At 41.1% G+C, this 19,500-nt stretch overlaps 1 protein-coding gene across 3 annotated transcripts in view; it reads right to left on the reverse strand.

Moving 5' to 3' along the window:
• Positions 1-19,500, reverse strand: part of ATG5 (autophagy related 5) — a 160,314-nt gene that overhangs the window by 133,203 nt on the left and 7,611 nt on the right. For all 3 annotated transcript variants that reach the window (XR_012801112.1, XM_075597545.1, XM_075597546.1), the window contains exon 3: positions 11,844-11,971. Coding sequence is in view for 2 of the 3 variants with exons in the window: in XM_075597545.1 (XP_075453660.1) it covers positions 11,844-11,971 (128 nt within the window). In the remaining variant the exon portion in view is untranslated. The remainder of the gene's footprint in view (positions 1-11,843; positions 11,972-19,500) is intronic.

Genomic DNA, 19,500 nt, shown 5'->3' on the forward strand with positions numbered 1-19,500 from the left:
CTGAAATGGACGGTTAAAGTTGCCGAAACGTCCCATGTTTTATCTGATTTTTCACTCAGTCATGACACAGAGTTTGGGGCCGGGATAGATTTACCAGCACAATGTCAAACAAAGTAAGTTTTACCTATGATCAACTCCAGCTTTAAATAGTAGTAGAAGACTAAGCCAATAGCTTCTTAGGTTTATGAATGTCTTTTGTACTTTAATATCTAAAATCTAGTTGTGTCCTTTCAAGTTGCCAAATGCCATTTAGCATGACTTTTGCGTGACTTTCATCTAGTAAGGCATTGCCACAAATTGTTGCTGAAGTAGATATGGAACAATTTGTAACTGCAGAAGAAAAAAAAGTATCACAAAACCATAACACTTAGTCAGGGGTTCTCCCTGGACCACCACTTGTCTTCAAAGACATTGGTGACAGATTCTGAAACCCTTCAAAATTCACTTCAGTCATCTCTCTCATTTTGCGGCCTGTCACAACAAGCATATCACGGCTGCAAGCAACGTTTTAGATGTAGGTGGAGTATTAAAAGAAATAATAAATATATCTATATTTTTTTCACACACACATACATATACACACAAACTGCTTATCTCCGTAGTCAGGTTCAGCTATTACAGGGATGCTAAGAAATGACAGCAAGAAGGGGAGAGGAGACAGAGAGACAGCAAGGAGAGGAGACAGATGGATGATGAGAAGGGAATGGAGAGCAGTGTACACATGGGGCAGAAGGGAGTGCAGCAACGACAGCAAGGAGGGGAGGAGAGACAGCAAGGAGAGGAGGAGATAGATGGATGACGAGGAGGGACTGGAGAGTAGTGTGCACATAGGGCAGGAGGGAGTGCCAAGAGAGGGGAGGAGAGACACCAAGGTGAGTAGGAAGGGAAACAGAGAGACACCAAGGAGAGACAAGATGAGATAAGTAGAGAGTGTAGTGTGCACAGAAAGGAGCAAACAGTAAGGTAGGCAGTGCAAAGAGAGGGGAGGAGGGTGCGCAAAGAGGAGCAGGGCATGACGGAGGCGAGAGTAAGGTGGGGAAGAGGGGACAAGAAACAGCAAGGCGTTATAGGTTGGGGTGAAAACAAAGAGCAAATATAGAGGGATTCCACACTATCATTAACACTGAAATTGTACAATACTTCTTGTGGAAGTGAAACCATGTGCTGTGATATTTAACAGTGGCAAAAAGTATCCAATATGCTCAATGTTATTTTCCCAATTTTCCAAACTCTGTTTTTATTGTGTACTGTACATAAAAAAAAACTCTAAATGTATCTAGGCACCTGTATAACAAGAAATGACTGAGTGAAGTGTTCTCAATAGTGCGGTCCTACAAACCAGGTATTTATCATCTGGATCAAGGTTTACTTCAGGAGTGCAAGGGAAAAAAATAAAATCAGATATAACACAGGTTAAGTTGCCTCCCAGAGCCCTGTCTACCCAGTTGATAAAGTTACATGTATACAGTACAAGTTATATTAGACTAGCCACGTACCCAGCATTGCACGAGTTGCAGTACTCTAGAGCAGGGGTGCGCTAACTTTGGGGGTGCAGGATTTTCATGGGGGTCACTGAGGTTGCAGAGCCCCACCGCTCTTCCCCCTGGCATGTAAATTAAATGCCGGAGGAGGCACGAGGCCTCTGCAACTCACCTTACCTGCTCTCAGCCGGCTCGAGTGATGCGTCGCCATGACAACGGGGCATCAAATGACGCCGCGGGGTCAAATGGCAACGCGACGCATGACGTTGTGACGTCATATGACACTTGGAGCCCAAGAGCAGGTAAGGAAGGGGGGCGCAGGCACAGGGGAGCACAGACAGGGGGGGGCGCGAACTGAAAAGTTTGTGCACCCCTGCTCTAGTCAGAAAGACCGGCTTCCTTTGCTCCCCCACCCTCATCCTTCTCCCTCCCATCACTTTCTTTTATAATACCTTATGATGTCCCCAATTCTTTCCGCCTCTCTCCTTCTCCAGCATTCTTACTTTCTCCTCATGGGCCAACTGACTTCTTCTCTTTCTACGTCTACTTTCTGGGTAACTTTATAGCCATCTGACTCTCCTCATCTGCCACTAGGTTATGTGCATTATGATGTCACGTAGCAGATACATAGTATAGTGGCTGACTTGCGTGAGATAACCTATGGAAGCTAACGTTCCTAGCAGCACCCCTGTTGGAGTGTTCAACAGGATCCAAACCATGACAGCGCCTTATTTTGATACATAAAGTAATCCTTTCAAGTTTGGTTGTTCTAGGTTTTATAGTTTGGCCGTGCATAATGAGACACACAGACAAGCATTCTGAAATATATAGTAAGTAGGCATTTGCAGTTTAATGTGTTTAAAGCTGGCTCAATTTAAGTGAAAGTAGAAAACAAATTTAGTTTAATGTAGTAAATCAGAAGTCAACATAAAAGCAGCTTCAAATACTCATATCTTGTACAACCAAGATTTACATAACATTATTATTAAACTATAGCACATTATAGCGTCATTTGAATTCTTATGTATGCATCTACAGGTATTTAGGGTCTTAGTTTCACTCAATGCCATGGTCCATAACATTGTTGTATGATTCACTAACTGTCCATTATAATGATGGCCGTTTCCCTGAAGTGCATGACTAATGTCATACAAAAGCATTATTTTACAGTGAGTAAACCAATACCATTTTATGATGGTACTGCTTTTAAGGAATTTTATTTTTTATTGGTCAATAAATGGTTATACAAAAAAAAACAAAAAACAACAATAACTGATCCTGTTGTATTTTTACAGGAAGCGATTGTCCCCTCTAGGACTGCTGTAGGTTTTGTTTTTGGAAAATATGCAGTGATATAAAAATTCAATTACATTAAACAAATGCAAAGAGGATGGTAACTTTCTGCACTTGTCGAACATCTAATAATGAAAGGAACAAATCTTTTTGTATATGGAAATATTACTGTAACAGTGATACACGTGTAAATATACATAGAAAGAGAGAACATATTTGAGGCTGAATTACATATTTAAGAGGATTCAGTCAGTACTGAGAGGCTTATTCACTAAGGCCCGTTGCACTATAACACACCCGAACAAACATTAACTGCCCTTCAAGTCAATGACTGTTAATACCGGTTCGGGTGCATTAATCGCGCCACCGGCTTTAGTGAATATTCCCGTATCTCTGTCTGAACTTTGGCAAGTCCCTTCAACTTCAGTCCTGGTACCAAAATACAAGACTAAGTTATTTGTGCAGGTTAATCTGATCAGTTCAAAGAACACCGCAGAGCTCTATAAAAGCTCTTTAAAAAAATGATTGTAATAACTCAAATTTATTACCCATCTTGGCTCTGAATGACTCATTTGTCACAACACTAAACACTGCATCATGCATATTTTCTTTAAAACAACATGAATATAATTATCTTAGATTAAATCAGTGGGGGATTTTTAAATTACGGTTTAGTTCAATTCAAGTCAAATCCTGCTGCACTTATCAAATGAAATACAAATCAGCCCAATGGTGCCACCTGCTGGAGATCATAATCACCAACAAGGGATTACATGGGAGAAAAGCTACTAATACAGTACAGAAGATACAAAACAATTATACAGAGCTTATGAACAGTTGGGTGCTGATAAAAGACTGTACAAACCACAGCATCATAGAGATGTCAACATGATGGTTTTGATACTTTAAACTTTTTGCCGGCTACATCAGTTTTCATAATACAATACAGCCTCTTGGGCTAACTGATCCTTATAAAAGACTACTAATCAACAGTGTTCTCCATGTGATAGTGTTTGACACATTTATTTGTTACTTAAGAGTCAATAAGAAAGGAGGGCTAAACTCTATTAGATAGCCTGGTCTTGCCCATTTCATCTCATTCATAAAATAATGAAAGAAGTGGTCTGACTGTCACTTACTAGAGCAGAAACGTAGTTAATTCACACCATGCCCAAGACAAGTGGGTGACCAGGCCCTTAAAATGCATTTGTTCCACTTTTTCATGCCTCATGAAATGTCCGAGCCCAGATGGAACGAGTTGGCACAGCCCTCCAAACAAGGCTCACTCCCAGGCTCACATGTTGTCCAAACAAGACTCACTCCCATCCCCCATCCCCCTCCCCCCCCCCCCCCACCATGTTCCATAATGTTATCTAGTTTGAGATGAGTAACAGGAGTTCTTTATTTGGCCATGCAAACGGTGGCACAATTGACTTGTCTGAACTGGATACGTTCAAGTAGAGTAATGATGTATGGGACAAGCAGCTCATATTGTCAAGGTCTCTTAAGGACTTCTACATGAATGCACACACCATTGGAGATATGTACTCTAACATAGGCTATCTGCTTGGTTCCATTGGTGCCTGCATTTCTGTAGGCAAGGGCACAAAAAAGTCTTATTCTGCCCCCTTGTGCAGTCCTATGTGTGTGGTGATTTAGGAAAACAAGCAACACATACATGTAGGGACAAAAGATGATCAAATGAATAAATGATTGTATGCAGACCACTAGAAAAGTGGAAAGTTCATAGCATTAGGTGTCATTTGAAAGTTCCCCACATGTGCTGGTGTTATAGAAATACAGGTCCTATGTTTCTCTTTGCAGTACTCTTTTCCCTCTTCTACTTATGTCATTACGAGATCTACAGGGATACCAGACTTAGCCAAAGTGCTGAACATTGGGCAATGGCAGCAAAGGTTTCAGGGATATTAAAAATGCATAACAAGGGGTACAAATGATTGGGGGGGGTGGGAAGCAGCAGAGATTTTGTCCCTGTATATAAATATTTAATTAGACTGTACCTTGAATATAGACTACAGTTTTGAGGACGATTAACATTATGGAAAGTTTACTTACCTGTAAGTAATACACAAATGATAAGTTAGTTCAAAAGTTTGTATAAAAAAAGAAAAAAAACACAGGATATATTACATTTGTATTTATTGAGCACTATTATAGGGCTTCAGCATCACCTTTATATATTCCGTACATATCATAAATACAGGTGTGACTTTTGCTATTAGCACATACCGAAACTATTTTGCTCTGTTAGTAAGAAATTCTTACTAAGTGAATGTTCTACAAATCACTCATCATACTACTGATCCACTCAATCTGATTAACAATTGAAAACTGAAACATATTACACTCTTGGCAGTTATGCATTGATTCTTGGGACACTGTGCCACACCCTAAAAGTGAAATTACTTTCACAGTTCAGTATCAAGTAGCTAGCAGTCATTCCCAGAATGAAACCGGTTAGCAAATACAGTAACAAACTCATCAAATCCCGTTCACCTGACTAGCTTGCCAATGCTTCTGTTTAAAGACAACCATACAAGCTTGGCCACGTTTGTATACTGAATTGTATTGCTTCAATTGTAAAATTATAGCATTTAAATCTTATCTTTTGTATCATTTCTATCTTGTCACTTTGACTGTAAAATATTTGTGAGGATTGATCCCTTTCTCCAAATGTCTCCTTCTGAATCTGGCATTCTCCTGCACTACACATTAACCAGCTCATTACATTATAACTTGTATAAATGTTTTTTTTACTGTAAAATACGTCAAAATAAGTTGTTGTTTTTTTCATTATTCACCATTATCTATTTTTTCATCACCATACGAATCAGGTTACTATGTACTGTTTATTTCCTTAATTATCCTTTCTAATAGCAAGCAACCCCGCTTTTATACCGACATACTTAATCCTTTCGGATGGGCCGTGGAGCCAGAGCCCCTACAGCACGTCACGATCACATGCTGCTTGGGAGCGATCACATGATCGTGACGTAACTGTTGACGCAAACGGAAGGTAATTCTCCCCTTTCATGTTCTCACCTAGCAAACAAGCAAAAAAGCCGTTGACAATGTAATTGGGCTTCTGGCACGGTAACTGTGTTATAGCGCACCCAAAAGGTACAAGCAGCAAGCACCGAAAAATGTAATTTTTTATTTTTTTACATAACTACACTCAGCCCAAGTGCACCAACTCCGCCCTTCGCAACAGAATGCCAGGTTTTACTTTTTTCTTTCCTCCCTCCTCTCTCCACCGCATCTTTCATTTAAAGCAGCAATACTACATTCCTCCCCGCCCCCACTCCTTTTTTCTTTATTTCTTATTTATATATGTAAAGCATGTGACAATGTATAATTCTACATTCTCACCTAAGCTGGCAATCGTTTCGTGCTCCTGTTATAAATCTATTTCAAAATCCTGATTTTGTGACTAACATAATGGCCGCCTTGAAGTTTTAATCAATCCTAGTCAGTGTAACTCAGCAGCTACAATCTATCCTTATATTACTTAGATAATATGATCTATTATTACAGTTTGCAGCTCAAACTGGTGGGAATATTGGCAACAAAAGATGACAAACAGGAAAATGTTGCAAAGATCTTGCACTGCTATAGAAGTTAAAACCAGAGACAGAACATGAAACACAGACAGAGCTCAGTGCACATCCAGTGAAACCTATACACGGTACAGTGGCTTAATATATATGTATAGATATCTATTAAATAAAATGGTATTTTAGATTAACATTTTGGCCAAAGTGTTGTAAGCCCTTAAGCCACTACACGGCAGACCACATCTCAAGGGTACCTAACACTAATATAAATTTTTAATATCCTGTACATTACCAGGAAGAATGATTTATAATAAATCTGTTAAACTAAAAGACCATTTTATTTAATAGATATCTATACATATATATTTAGGCACTGTACCGTGTATAGGTTTCACTGGATGTGCACTGAGCTCTGTCTGTTTCATGTTCTGTCTTTGGTTTTAAATATATATTGCCATGCTCAGTAGCACTCCTCTGTGACACTTATATGCTTATATATATGTTGTGGTTATTGTGGGGGTTCAATATGAGCTTGTAGGTGTCCTGTATGTACTGCTATAGAAGTCAAAGAATGCTTTAAAACTCATTAAAACTGGCATTAGGAGTTGGGGAATATATATATATATATATATATATATATATATATATATATATATATAAACCAACTGTAAATATTACTGTATGTTCATTTGCATGTCTTAGACATGTCTGCAACCCTCAACCCCCTTACAACGCTGTGCTTGGGGTCCAAAGAATCACATGGCGTTATAAGCAGATCGCGTTAGGAATAATGTACAATTGTATGCATTGTACAATAAAGTATTTAATTTACCAATAATCGTGTTGCAAAGTATTCATAAATACAAAAATTGGGAGCAACGCTTGCATCGCGTTATAAGCGGATTCGTGTTGTAACGGATCGCGTTATAATGGGGTTGAGCTGTATATATTTTAAGTTATGGTGTATGAAAACGGCAACAAAATCCTCCACTGTGAGCACATTCACATGTCTTAGACAGGTCTGCAACCCTGTCTTTAAACCATTATCACATAGCATACAGTGCTCCCACTGCAAGGGATTCTGGGAAATGACATGCAAATGAGCACACAGTGTGTCACCTTTTGCCTGGAATATCAATTCACATGGAGCCCATTTAAGCAAATGCATTGCCTTTCACACAGCTTTTAAGCACAGCATGGGACTAGCAAAGCAAGTCAACCACTCACAGACATGTTTCAACCTTGATGGGTATCATCAGTGTGAGGTTGGTTTATACTTGCTTTGCAATCCCATGCTGTGTTTAAAAGCTGTGTGAATGGCGATGCATTTGTTTAAATGGGCTCCATGTGAATGGATATTCCAGGCAAAAGGTGACACATTGTGTGCTCATTTACATGTCATTTCCCAGAATTCCGGGATATGACATGCAAATGAGCATAAATCTACCCACAGACCGCTGTTTCGACCTTAATGGGTCTCATCAGTGTGAAGTTGGTTATACTGACTTTGTAATATGAAGCTTTGGGTACGTTCCACCACACATTAGTTAAGTTATGGTGGGTAAAAAAAAGTGGCAAAAACTCTCCACATATATATATATATATATATATATATATATATATATATATATATATATATATACAGTGGTCGACAAATCACCAAAAAATCTACTCGCCGAACAAAAAAATTTACTCGCCACCTAGTACCACACGTGTGCTGCTTGGGCCAATAGGAGCTCGCCACGATGTTAAATCCACTCGCCCGGGGCGAGCAAATGTATAGGTTTGTCGAACACTGTATATGTATATATATATATATATATATATATATATATATATATATATATATATATATATATATATATATATATATATATATATATATATATATCTCCACATATATATGTGGAGGGTTTTTGCCACTTTTTTACCCACCATAACTTAACTAATGTGTGGTGGAACCTACCCAAAGCTTCATATTACAAAGCCAGTATAACCAACCTCACACTGATGACTCATTAAGGTCGAAACAGCGGTCTGTGGGTAGGTTTATGCTCATTTGCATGTCATTTCCCAGAATCCCTTGCTGCAGTGGAAGCACTGTATGCTGGGTGATAATGGTGAAAGGCAGGGTTGCAGACCTGTCTAAGACATGCAAAATAAGCACACACTAATATTTCCATATAGATATTAAAATAAACAGTCACTATCATCTAATAGTACAGAACTGATATATTTAAAAATAAAAAAATAAAAACAACCACATCAGATTTCACATTTTGCTGCTTTAATGCCTTTTGATATCAATTATTTCTGCCTCCCCTCCAACATTCTTGCTCTCTCCTCCCATGTCAACTGACACTTTCTTTCTTCACCTGCTTTCTGTCTAAACATTATAGTCACCTGACTTGATGTTTCTGCCACCAGGCTATGTGAGTTATGATGTCACTGATGAGCTATATCTCACGGAGGGGCAGACCAAAGAATGTTATAAAATAGAGAGATTGGAACTAGGCCCCCCACACCCCGTGCTGAATTTTACTATTTTTAGCACCAGGGACACCTCTGGTACCGAGATAATTACCGTGGTAGCTGGCGGTGCTGCTACTGGAGAATCCAACATGGTTGCTGCTGTATACCAATAAGAAGCCGAAAAGTAATTGGTTGTGGCTTCACATTGGCTCTGTGGGTGCTAACAAACACTTTGACAAGTGACCACCAGGGGTCACTAAAAGCCCTAATAGTAGCACTCAAAGTCACCGTATACAAATAAGTATATGGTAAAGACTGGATATAAGTATAATTACTAGGACCAAAAATAAGGGTATATGAACCCTAAGCCAAGAGACTCCAATATGTAATTAAAACCGAAAATAATAAAATTTTGTTAAATCTAATGTGACGAACAGAAACAAATCAACATATATAGGGAACATATAAACACACAGGATATTAAAATCCTCAATGGAACGGACAGCTGTGATGTGGTATAAGTGACAAGTATGCATATACTTAGCTAAAAGGAAATACCCAGTCGGATAGAAGGCATGTAGTCGGATAAAAGGTGTATATCAACAATCATAAGTACATAGTACGTAAGGTTACCAGATATAAAGTGATTATAACAGTATATCGCAGTATCAGACACTTATGAAGGTATCTCCACACTACCCCTCTGTGGGTGCTGCAATATTTGAACAGTCATACTGTTCTACCAAAAGGGAGCATAGCACTGCAACTACCACACTAATTATCTTGGGAACCGGACGGTCTTAAAGAGAGATTCAACTGCTGTAAGCCGGAACTACAATTGCGCACAAGGGTCTGAGGGCCCTTGTCTCCACCTACCACTTGCACTTTGCATCTACAGAAATATATATATACTGTATATATATTTTTTTTTATATATAATTAACAAGATTACCTTTATGGATCAGGGATATGCAAACTTTGCTGCTGGGGGCGGACGGGGAGCTTACAAAGGCCCCGCGCTCTTCTCCAACGCATTTAAATTAAATGCTGGGGGAGACCGCAAGGCCTCTGTATTGACGATCTCCAGCGGCTTCTGGCAACGCTTCACCATGGCGTCAAATGACGCCGGTGACAAACGAAGGGGGAGGTGGTGGGCGCGTGAGCAGGGGGGGGGGGGGCCTCCAGGCGCAGACGAAAAAGTTTGCACACCACTGATCTGGATTATGGTCTTGTGACAGGGAAAGATCACCATTACTGAGCAGAGAGTAAAGAGTGCTCCTACGAAGTACGTTGAAGCGTGATAAAATGATAACCGTGACAGGAATAGAAAGTGCCACAACACGTGAAACAAGTTAATAAAGTTCCAAATCAATGGGTAAGAAATGCATCTCTTAAACCCGCATGAGAATGTTCCGGTTGTTCTCCTAGATAATAGATCGTCAAAAGTTGGGGAGTGAAGATTTCATCACCGAGAATTCAAAAACAATATATTCTTGTTGAGTGATAATAGTGTATTAAGAGTCTGGGAATGATGCACTCCCATTTGTCTAATAATAAAAAGGCATTTCCAAAACTGTGGCAAATCTCATAAAGTGGTGGATGGAATATAGGGATCAGCTTACAGGAAAGGCATCTCCCCTTACATTCTCTCCAATGTATCGTGTGAAAGGTATAATGTAGCAGTATATGTCTCAAAAGAAAAGAGAAACACAGTGCAGACAATACAAAATGTTTGTGTGTAAATGTAAGGCACAACAAATGTACACTTAAAAAGCGTCAAGGAACAAAAGTGACAGTACAGGCATACCCCGCATTAATGTACGCAATGGGACCGGAGCATGTATGTAAAGCGAAAATGTACTTAAAGTGAAGCACTACCTTTTCCCCACTTATCGATGCATGTACTGTACTGCAATCGTCATATACGTGCATAACTGATGTAAATAATACATTTGTAACAGGCTCTATAGTCTCCCCGCTTGTGCACAGCTTCGGTACAGGTAGGGAGTCGGTATTGCTGTTCAAGACATGCCGACAGGCGCATGCGTGAGCTGCCGTTTGCCTATTGGGCGATATGTCCTTACTCGCGAGTGTACTTAAAGTGAGTGTCCGTAAACCGGGGTATGTCTGTATTGGTGGTGCAGTGTGTGAGCGATCCCACCATCGTCCCACCTGATCGGTCTCCGACTCTTCCATTGACAGCAACATCCGGTTAGCAGAGTGAGAGGAGGTGAATGGAAAAGAGTCTCCAAGAATCACTGCAGCCACAAACAACGCGTTTCGCTTAGCCAGCTTCGTCAGGAGAATCTATTGTAAGTATACATTTGTTGTGCCTTACTATTACACATAATGCCTTTTATTATTACAGAAATGGGAGTGCACCATTCTCAGACTCTTAATACACTATTATCACTCAAGGAAGAACATATTGCACTTTATTCTGTGTTTTAATTCTTGGGGATGAAACCTGCGCTCCCCAACTTCTCAAGACCCAAGATCCCAATTAGTCTGTAAAAAAAAATCTAACTATTTATGACAAAAATTGATCGCCTGAATTTGCAAATCTATGAAACAAATAATGATAAAAGTGTCAAGATATTAGCGAAGGTTTTACATAGCTGAATGCTTTCACTTTAATGCAGGTGGCTGCTGTCGCTCCATTGCTAAATAGGACCTGCTTCCCGCTGTCGTACTATATATGAAAGGGTTACTTATATTCTATTAGATGCTTTATGCAACACGTTTAATAGAAGAAAGATCATAAATGGTTAATTATATATGGATTGCAGACTTATTAGCAGCAAGAAAGATAGGGATCTGGAGAGATGTACATTAATATTTTATGCTACTTTTGCTCTCTTATCCAATAAGGTCACACCCCAACAGCACTGCCATAAAAACGCTAATATTTGACATTACTGTATTGGGTGAGCTTGCTAAACTGTGCATACTGTATCTCAGCTCTGTGGAATTCAATCTATATTTACACATATTTAACATAACATTTCACATATTCACTCACCATTTCAGAGGAGTCCCTTCATATTCAAACCAAATTTCGCTTATATCCTCTGTCCTCATAACCTTCTGAAAATGCTTTTTTACTTTATCAGTCACAAGCATCAGGTAACTTACTCGTGGTAAAAGCAGCTGGAAAGAAAAAACAACGGAGTATATTTCATTAAACACTTATATTACATATTGACTGAGTAAAACAATGCAAACCGGCGCCTAGAATGTCCAAAAACAGTCTGTATAAAGTCCAAATTGGATTGAAGTACAAAGACCAACTTCAATACTTGTACTTCCAGGGATGCAGATGAATCCACAGCCAGATGTCATATGATATGTGAAATACAAATAGAAAAAGAAAAACAGATCATAGTGCAAAACACACTGCAGCAGCAGGAAGAGGTTTGTGCCTCCAAGACCCACCCCCGGAAATGGAGATCCAATCCGCAAGTGAGAGACGGCGTCCAAGTGGTGTTTACATCAGCCCGACCCTGCTGGAGGAAAAACTGACACACAACGAGTGACTGCAATCCATTGCGCTTATACTCCCAATTTCTTGTGAGTAGGGTTCCGGTTTTAACCAACCGGACCAGTCGCCTGCTATTGTTCCAAATTTGTTATTTTAATTATTGTTGTATTAAATTAGCTCTTTTTATTCTTAATTTTTCAGCCTTGCTTGTATTTGTCTTTTGTCTTCAATTTGTTGTCTGTCCTGTATGTGTGTTGCTTGTTCATTTTAGTAGCAGTTTTGCACTATGATCTGTTTTTCTTTATCTATTTGTATTTCACATATCATATGACATCTGGCTGTGGATTCATCTGCATCCCTGGAAGTACAAGTATTGAAGTTGGTCTTTGTACTTCAATCCAATTTGGACTTTATACAGACTGTTTTTGGACATTCTAAGCGCCGGTTTGCATTGTTTTTCTTGTGTTTCTTCTGACTGTGTTTTGGGTCAGCATCACTTGGCAGCCTTGCCTTATCAATATAAGGTAACTAAGTGTAATTTCAATTTTTTGCACTGTATTAATATTGTTGAGTTTTTAGCGCTAATTGCACCAACCTTTTTTTCTATATTGACTGAGTAGCCACTGCTGATAACGGTCTGTGAAATGTTTAAACATATTAATTCTACTTCTGAGCACCTGAGGTGTACCCACTAAACCAACACATACAAAACATAACAATACATGGTTACATGAAGTCATCATAACTCTGTGCCCAGGACATACTTGAAAACGAGCGGTAACTCTCAATGTATCACTTCCTGGTAAAACATTTTATAAATAAGTACAGTACGTGTAGTGAACCTCCAGCCTCATAGGCATCAGCCCAATTGAAGAATGCATTGTGAAGGTCCATTGAAAGACTGTATCATCTCATACTTTCATGTACTCTGGGTAGGGACAATGCAACGAACATAATGGTGTCACAAGAATGAGGAAATTAAACCTTCTGAACATGAATAGTAAGCAGAAAGGAATATGAAAGTCATTGTGTCATAAATAAAACAACACAAAATAAGCCAAAACACTTCGTGCTTTGCTATGCACTTGACAACCTCTAAAGCAGGGGGGGGAGGGGCAAACTGGGGGGGAGCGTGAGATTTTCTGGGGGGGCCACGGTAGTTACAGAGGCCACGCGCTTCCCCAAAGGCATTTAAATTAAATGCCGGGGATCGCGCGAGGCCTCTAACTTCACTTACCTTGGCTTCCAGCGATGAGTCGCCATGGCAACCCGGCGTCAAATGACGCAACGTGACGTCACATGACCCTACCGCGTCATTTGAGGCCGGGGGCGAGCAGGGGGTGGAGAGCAGGCAGGGGGCGCAGGGAGAAAAGTTTGCGCACCCCTGCTCTAAAGTACCATCTCCTTCCATCCTTCCGCCTAAACGTCAATATACTATAGTACTTATGATACCAATGATAGATACATACTACCAAAACAACCAACTTCCCATTATGTCTCATGCTTTAATTATCGGTTTATTCATATTTGTCATAGCATTGTGTTAGAAATAATAAAAATTATTACAGTCACAAAAAATATAGCTATAAATCAAGGATGGGAAAAATCCTGGGTGCCTAAAATTCCCCCCCACACCACACGCTGCCGGGTCTCCGATTGCTGCCAGGCCAAATTGATGATGCTGCACCCGGAAGGGGTGTGTGTTAAATTATGTGGGGGGTGGAATTGTGTGGGTGGATTGGAAGGATGGAATTGTGTGTGGGGGTAGGAGGGGTGGAATTGTGTGTGAGAGGGGTTGTAATAGTGTGAGGGGGTGGGAGGAGGATTTGTATGTGGGGGTATAATTGTGTGCGTTTGGGGGGTGGAATTGTGTGTGGGGGTGAGATGGAGTGGAATTGTGTTTGACGGGGGGGGGTAGAATTGTGTGTGTATGTGTGATGGGGGTGGAATTGTAAGAGAATGGGGAGGGGGGAATTGTGTGCGTGGGGTGGTGGTGGAATTGTGTATGTGTGGGGGGGGTGAAATTGTGTATGTGTGGGGGGGTGAAATTGTGTATGTGTGGGGGGGTGGAATTGTGTATGATGTGTTCGGGGGTGGAATTGTGTATGATGTGTTCGGGGGTGGAATTGTGTATGATGTGTTCGGAGGTGGAATTGTGTATGATGTGTTCGGGGGTGGAATTGTGCATGTGTTCAGGGGTGGAATTGTGTATGTGTTCGGGGGTGGAATTGTATATGTGTTCGGGGGTGGAATTGTGTATGTGTTCGGGGGTGGAATTGTGTATGTGTTCGGAGGTGGAATTGTGTATGTGTGGGAGGTGTAATTGTGTGTATGTATGTTGGGTGGGATGTGTATGGGGGTGGGGGAATGGTGTGTAATTGTGTGTGTGGGGGGGGTGTAATTGTGTATGTGTGGAGAGGGTGTAATTGTGTGTATGTGTGGAGAGGGTGTAATTGTGTGTATGTGTGGAGAGGGTGTAATTGTGTGTATGTGTGGCGGGTGTAATTGTATGTGTGGCGGGTGTAATTGTGTGTATGTGTGGGGGGTGGAATTGTGTGTGGGGGGGGGAATTGTGTGTGGGGGGGGGAATTGTGTGGGGGGGGGGAAATTGTGTGTGGGGGGGTGGAATTGTGTGTGGGGGGTGGAATTGTGTGTGGGGGGTGGAATTGTGTGTGGGGGGGTGGAATTGTGTGTGGGGGGGTGGAATTGTGTGGGGGGGGTGGAATTGTGTGTGGGGGTGGAATTGTGTGTGAGTAGCGGAATTATGTGTGGCCAGTGGGGCATTAAAGTCAGAGAAGAGGAGGAAGGAGTATAAGATGGGGATAGAAGGGGGGGGGGATAATATGGGGGGAGTGTGAGAAGGGGGGGAACCGTGGAGGTGAGAAAGAGGGGGGGGGGGGCAGTGGAAACTCTAGTCCTGGGCCCTGGTAAAGCTGTCGGCGACCCTGGTGGCAGTGATTAACAGGTCACAAGAACCTCAGTGAAGGGAGCGCAGAGCAGGAGGCAGTGCAAGTCAAAACCCTCCTGTACTATGTGTGTGGCTTTGTGAAAGAGAGAGTGAGAGTGTGTGAGGCTTTGTGAGAGAGTGAGAGTGTGTGAGGCTTTGTGAAAGAGAGAGTGAGAGTGTGTGAGGCTTTGTGAAAGAGAGAGTGAGAGTGTGTGAAGCTTTGTGAAAGAGAGCGAATATATATATATAGTGGTATCAGTACCGTGTTAGCCGAGCTTCAATAATCAAAAAATAAATAGATGATACCGTTCTGTGGCTAACGAAATGCTTTTATTTGTGCGAGCTTTCGAGATACACTGATCTCTTCTTCCGGCGATGTTACAATGAATGAAGCAAGCAAAAGCTATACTATAAACAGTGTCTATTGGAATGTTATCTGTGCTGGTCCTTCCCCCGGTGTGGATGTGTTTTAAGCTGGAGGTGTCAAAAGGTTACTGAAAGCAAGTGATGAAAGAGTGTGTATGTGTATCAGTGTGAATAAAAATGAATGGAGAGCCCACAGTATATACAGTGCTTTACAAAAGGTGTGTGTGGAGTGGGAGTGGATATAAATGGTGTGGGTGGGTGTGGAAATGTGAGAGTTAGTAGCACAACTAAAAGTGTGTGTGGATACTTTGTGGTCCCTATTGGTGTATAGGGATGGAAAAACAAGGAGTATAAGTATGTGTGAGAGACAGCTGTGTGTGCATACATATAGCACAGTATGTACAGACATGGCCTGTAGCGCTCATGGGAAGAGAGTGCACTTGTGTCAGTAATGACTCATAAAATTTCGATCTCTGTTTAGGCCACTGCTAAGTGTCCCGAACAGTTGCATAAATTTGTATTCATGCAACCGTCTCTCTTTCGGTGTTTTAAGATTACCTTTGAGTATAGCAACCCTCAGATCGTTCATCTTATGGCCAGAGTCAGAGAAATGTTCGCCAACAGGACTGTCTCCTGTTCCGCGTGTGATGCTGTGGCGGTGCAGGTTCATTCTCTTGTTTAGCCCCTGCCCTGTCTCACCTATGTAGTAGCAGCCCCCTGGGCATTTCATGCACATAATGAGGTACACGACATTGTTGGAGGAACAGGTGAACCTTCCTCTGATTTTGTATTCCCGTATTTGTATATCATTTGTATTCCCTGATTTTGTATTTTGTATATATATCTATATATATATATAGATATATATATATCTATCTATCTATCTATCTATCTATCTATCTATCTATATATATATATATATATATATATATAGATAGATAGATAGATAGATAGATAGATAGAGAGAGAGAAAAACAAAATAGAGAAAAAGATTACAGTCAAACGAGGCACTCAAGCTCCAAACGAGTGTGGTGCAGATATATACGAGTGATGCATAATAATTCATTGTATTAATCAGATACTTACAATAAATCAAGTGACTCACATTGACTATGACGAACAGCCTATGGCAGAGAATAAAAATTGGGGTGGTCAAAAAGAACTCCTGAGTAATACTCTTCAGACATAAAAGCAACATTAGGAAATGGTGTCCCTGCCCCGAAGAGCTTACAATCTGAGTGAGAGAGAGCATCTGTGTGTGCCCGTGAGTATGTTTGTTACAGACACACACAATGATACAAAGCTACCGAAGGGGAGGAGGGTAGCAGCCCCCCCCCCCCCCCACAAAACCACTATGAAAATGCTGGCTCATAATAATTCTGTCTGACATAAGTATTTTATATTTTCGACCACCCCTGCAAAATGTATCAGCACTTCCATATTTATATCCCTAAACCTGCATTGCCAGTTAACTACATATCCCGCACAAACCCTACTTTTACAAAAGAGAAAACCCTCAATGCTTTAAGGGTCAGCACCTTCTAGGACATGTGCAGCACAAAAAAACATAGGCGCCAGACAGAATTTTTATGAGCGACAAGTTTGTTGAGTGTGGAAAAAATGGGGAGCGTGTTTGGCGGCTGTCTCGGCTCTCTCCTCTGTGTACGTCTCTGTGTGTCAGTGTGTATATGTAACACACTCTGAGACAGACATTGAGAGACATTCCTCCCCTTCCCCCTGCGACAGGCCAGATCCCATGTTGCACTGGCAGGAAATAAAGAAAGAGGGAGCGAGAGAGCGAGGGAGCGAGGGATGGGCAGAGTACTGCCACACTCCCCTTTGCTCCTTCTACAAGTACTTCTTGTAGGAGTAAGTGGTGCAGTGTTGACCGACGTGCCAACGCACAACCACAACCTGCAGAAATCGCTCACACTAGCAAAGCACGATGGAGCACGATGAAGCACAATTTTGCTAGGCGCAGCGGTGACTGACAGATCAGTGAGCACGCGCTGGCAGCATAAGTGTCAAAAGTTACATTTTTCCAAGCATGAACATGTAGATCGTAACCTCTATTTCTGCAGTTTCTTCTATTTTAATGTTTGCTTTTTTAATGTAATTAACTTAAAATTCAAAGATGCACAAAGCCTGTTATCCTAGTAATACTGGATGTAGCAGCAGCAGCATAGGGTTAGGCCACGTCCATGTTCGGCGATGCCGCGCGGCGTCATTACAATGCCTTAAGGCAATGGCCACGCCCCCGACACGTCTACCCAGGCCACAAATCTCTGCAGCTAAAACGCGGGTGACGTTACGTGCATGCGCATGGTCGCGCACTCACCATGGACCCGGCCTTAGAGACTGAGTTCCACCAGTGCAGTGCTGAAGGATCTGGGAAAACTCCCAAGCACAGAGTCTGAATACCCCAAAAAACATTTCTAGCAATGCTAACACGGCTAAAATATTCTAATAAAATTTGAAACACTGATGCGTGTGTGTTGCTTTGATTATGAGCAGCAGTTGGGCGAGTTGTATAAAATAAAATTTTTCAAGTAGGCTGAACCTCCTCTTTAAATAAATAGACATGTATGATGTATTTTAGATGCTCAGATAATTAGCATCTGCTCCAAACTGTGAAGGTTTCAAGAACTTGGCAATACTCTGTACTCTTCTACACTGCAGCGTGTTTATCTTCCCCGTTTGGAGGTCGAGATGAATTGCTGCTGCTTTCGATAAGGAAATGTAGGAGAATGAGGATAACAGGTCTTTTATAGAAACTTTTAGCCTCCCCTGCTTCTAACCCACCAGCTTCCAAATCACTGAAATGATGCACTTCTTGCAGTCACGCCTACACTTGGCATAACAGCGAAATATTAATTTCAGGCAAGTAAGAAGTAGAAAAAGCAGAAAAACAAGTTGCCTACAGATACGTAGCTTTCGTCTTACTGGAGGTGAGCAGATGTAATTTACCGACATAAAGAGGCAGATATTACTCACGGGTCAGTCCAAAATGACAATTCCCATAACAGGACTGCTTTCTTGTAAATATAGACAACAAATAGCCATCGGCACAACATAATAAGCTTTCCGCAGAACTACATTAAATTAGGGAAATTCTGTCTTTCTGCTTTTGGCAACATCCACATTAAATGATATTTATTTTGGTTCTCTTGAATGGCATTGTTGAGCCCATGCCTATTATATCATTAATACTTTCTGTTGCTTTTGAAAACGGCAGAGTACTAAAATGGCATCTGCTAAAAGTATTTTGAACACGCATATGTCTCCGTGTAAAGATTATGATGTGCATCATCATTTTGCTAAATGTGGGCACGATTTAGGAAGCCGAGTTTGAATAGTAGGTTATCACTGCGGGTATTGTAATACCACCAAGTATCAACTACTACCAGCCCTTCTTTGCCATAAACTACTGTAACACTGGAATAGTCTGTCAAGTCTGATGTGGCTGAAACCTCTCTAACTAACCAGTTCTGACAAATAAAATAAATTTCACTGGCAAGTTTCTTTCAGAGCCTCAATAGGCAAGGCAGAGAATGCTACTAATGGTATAACAATTAGAAATGGGCCCCCAAATCGTAACTCAATTGCTGTGTCAGAAACTCGCTGCTTGGTGACACATTGAATGCCCTTTTATCAGCAACATGTTTATGATGACCGTATGATGTCCAGGAAACAAGGGCCTGGATTGTGAGAGCCCTTGTGAAAATCTGTCCTAGACAAGAATAAAGCTATGACACTCGGTTTGTGACAGTGACCCTCTTTCTTCCCTGAGATTGGGGGAAGGTCGGGCTTATGGGATTGCTGTGGGAATGATCACATGGCCCTGGAGCCAGAATATCCATGGCCAGTGGCAGATTTCCCATTAGG

This window comes from Ascaphus truei, chromosome 4 (assembly GCF_040206685.1).
Source record: "Ascaphus truei isolate aAscTru1 chromosome 4, aAscTru1.hap1, whole genome shotgun sequence".
Classification (NCBI taxonomy): Eukaryota; Metazoa; Chordata; class Amphibia; order Anura; family Ascaphidae; genus Ascaphus; species Ascaphus truei.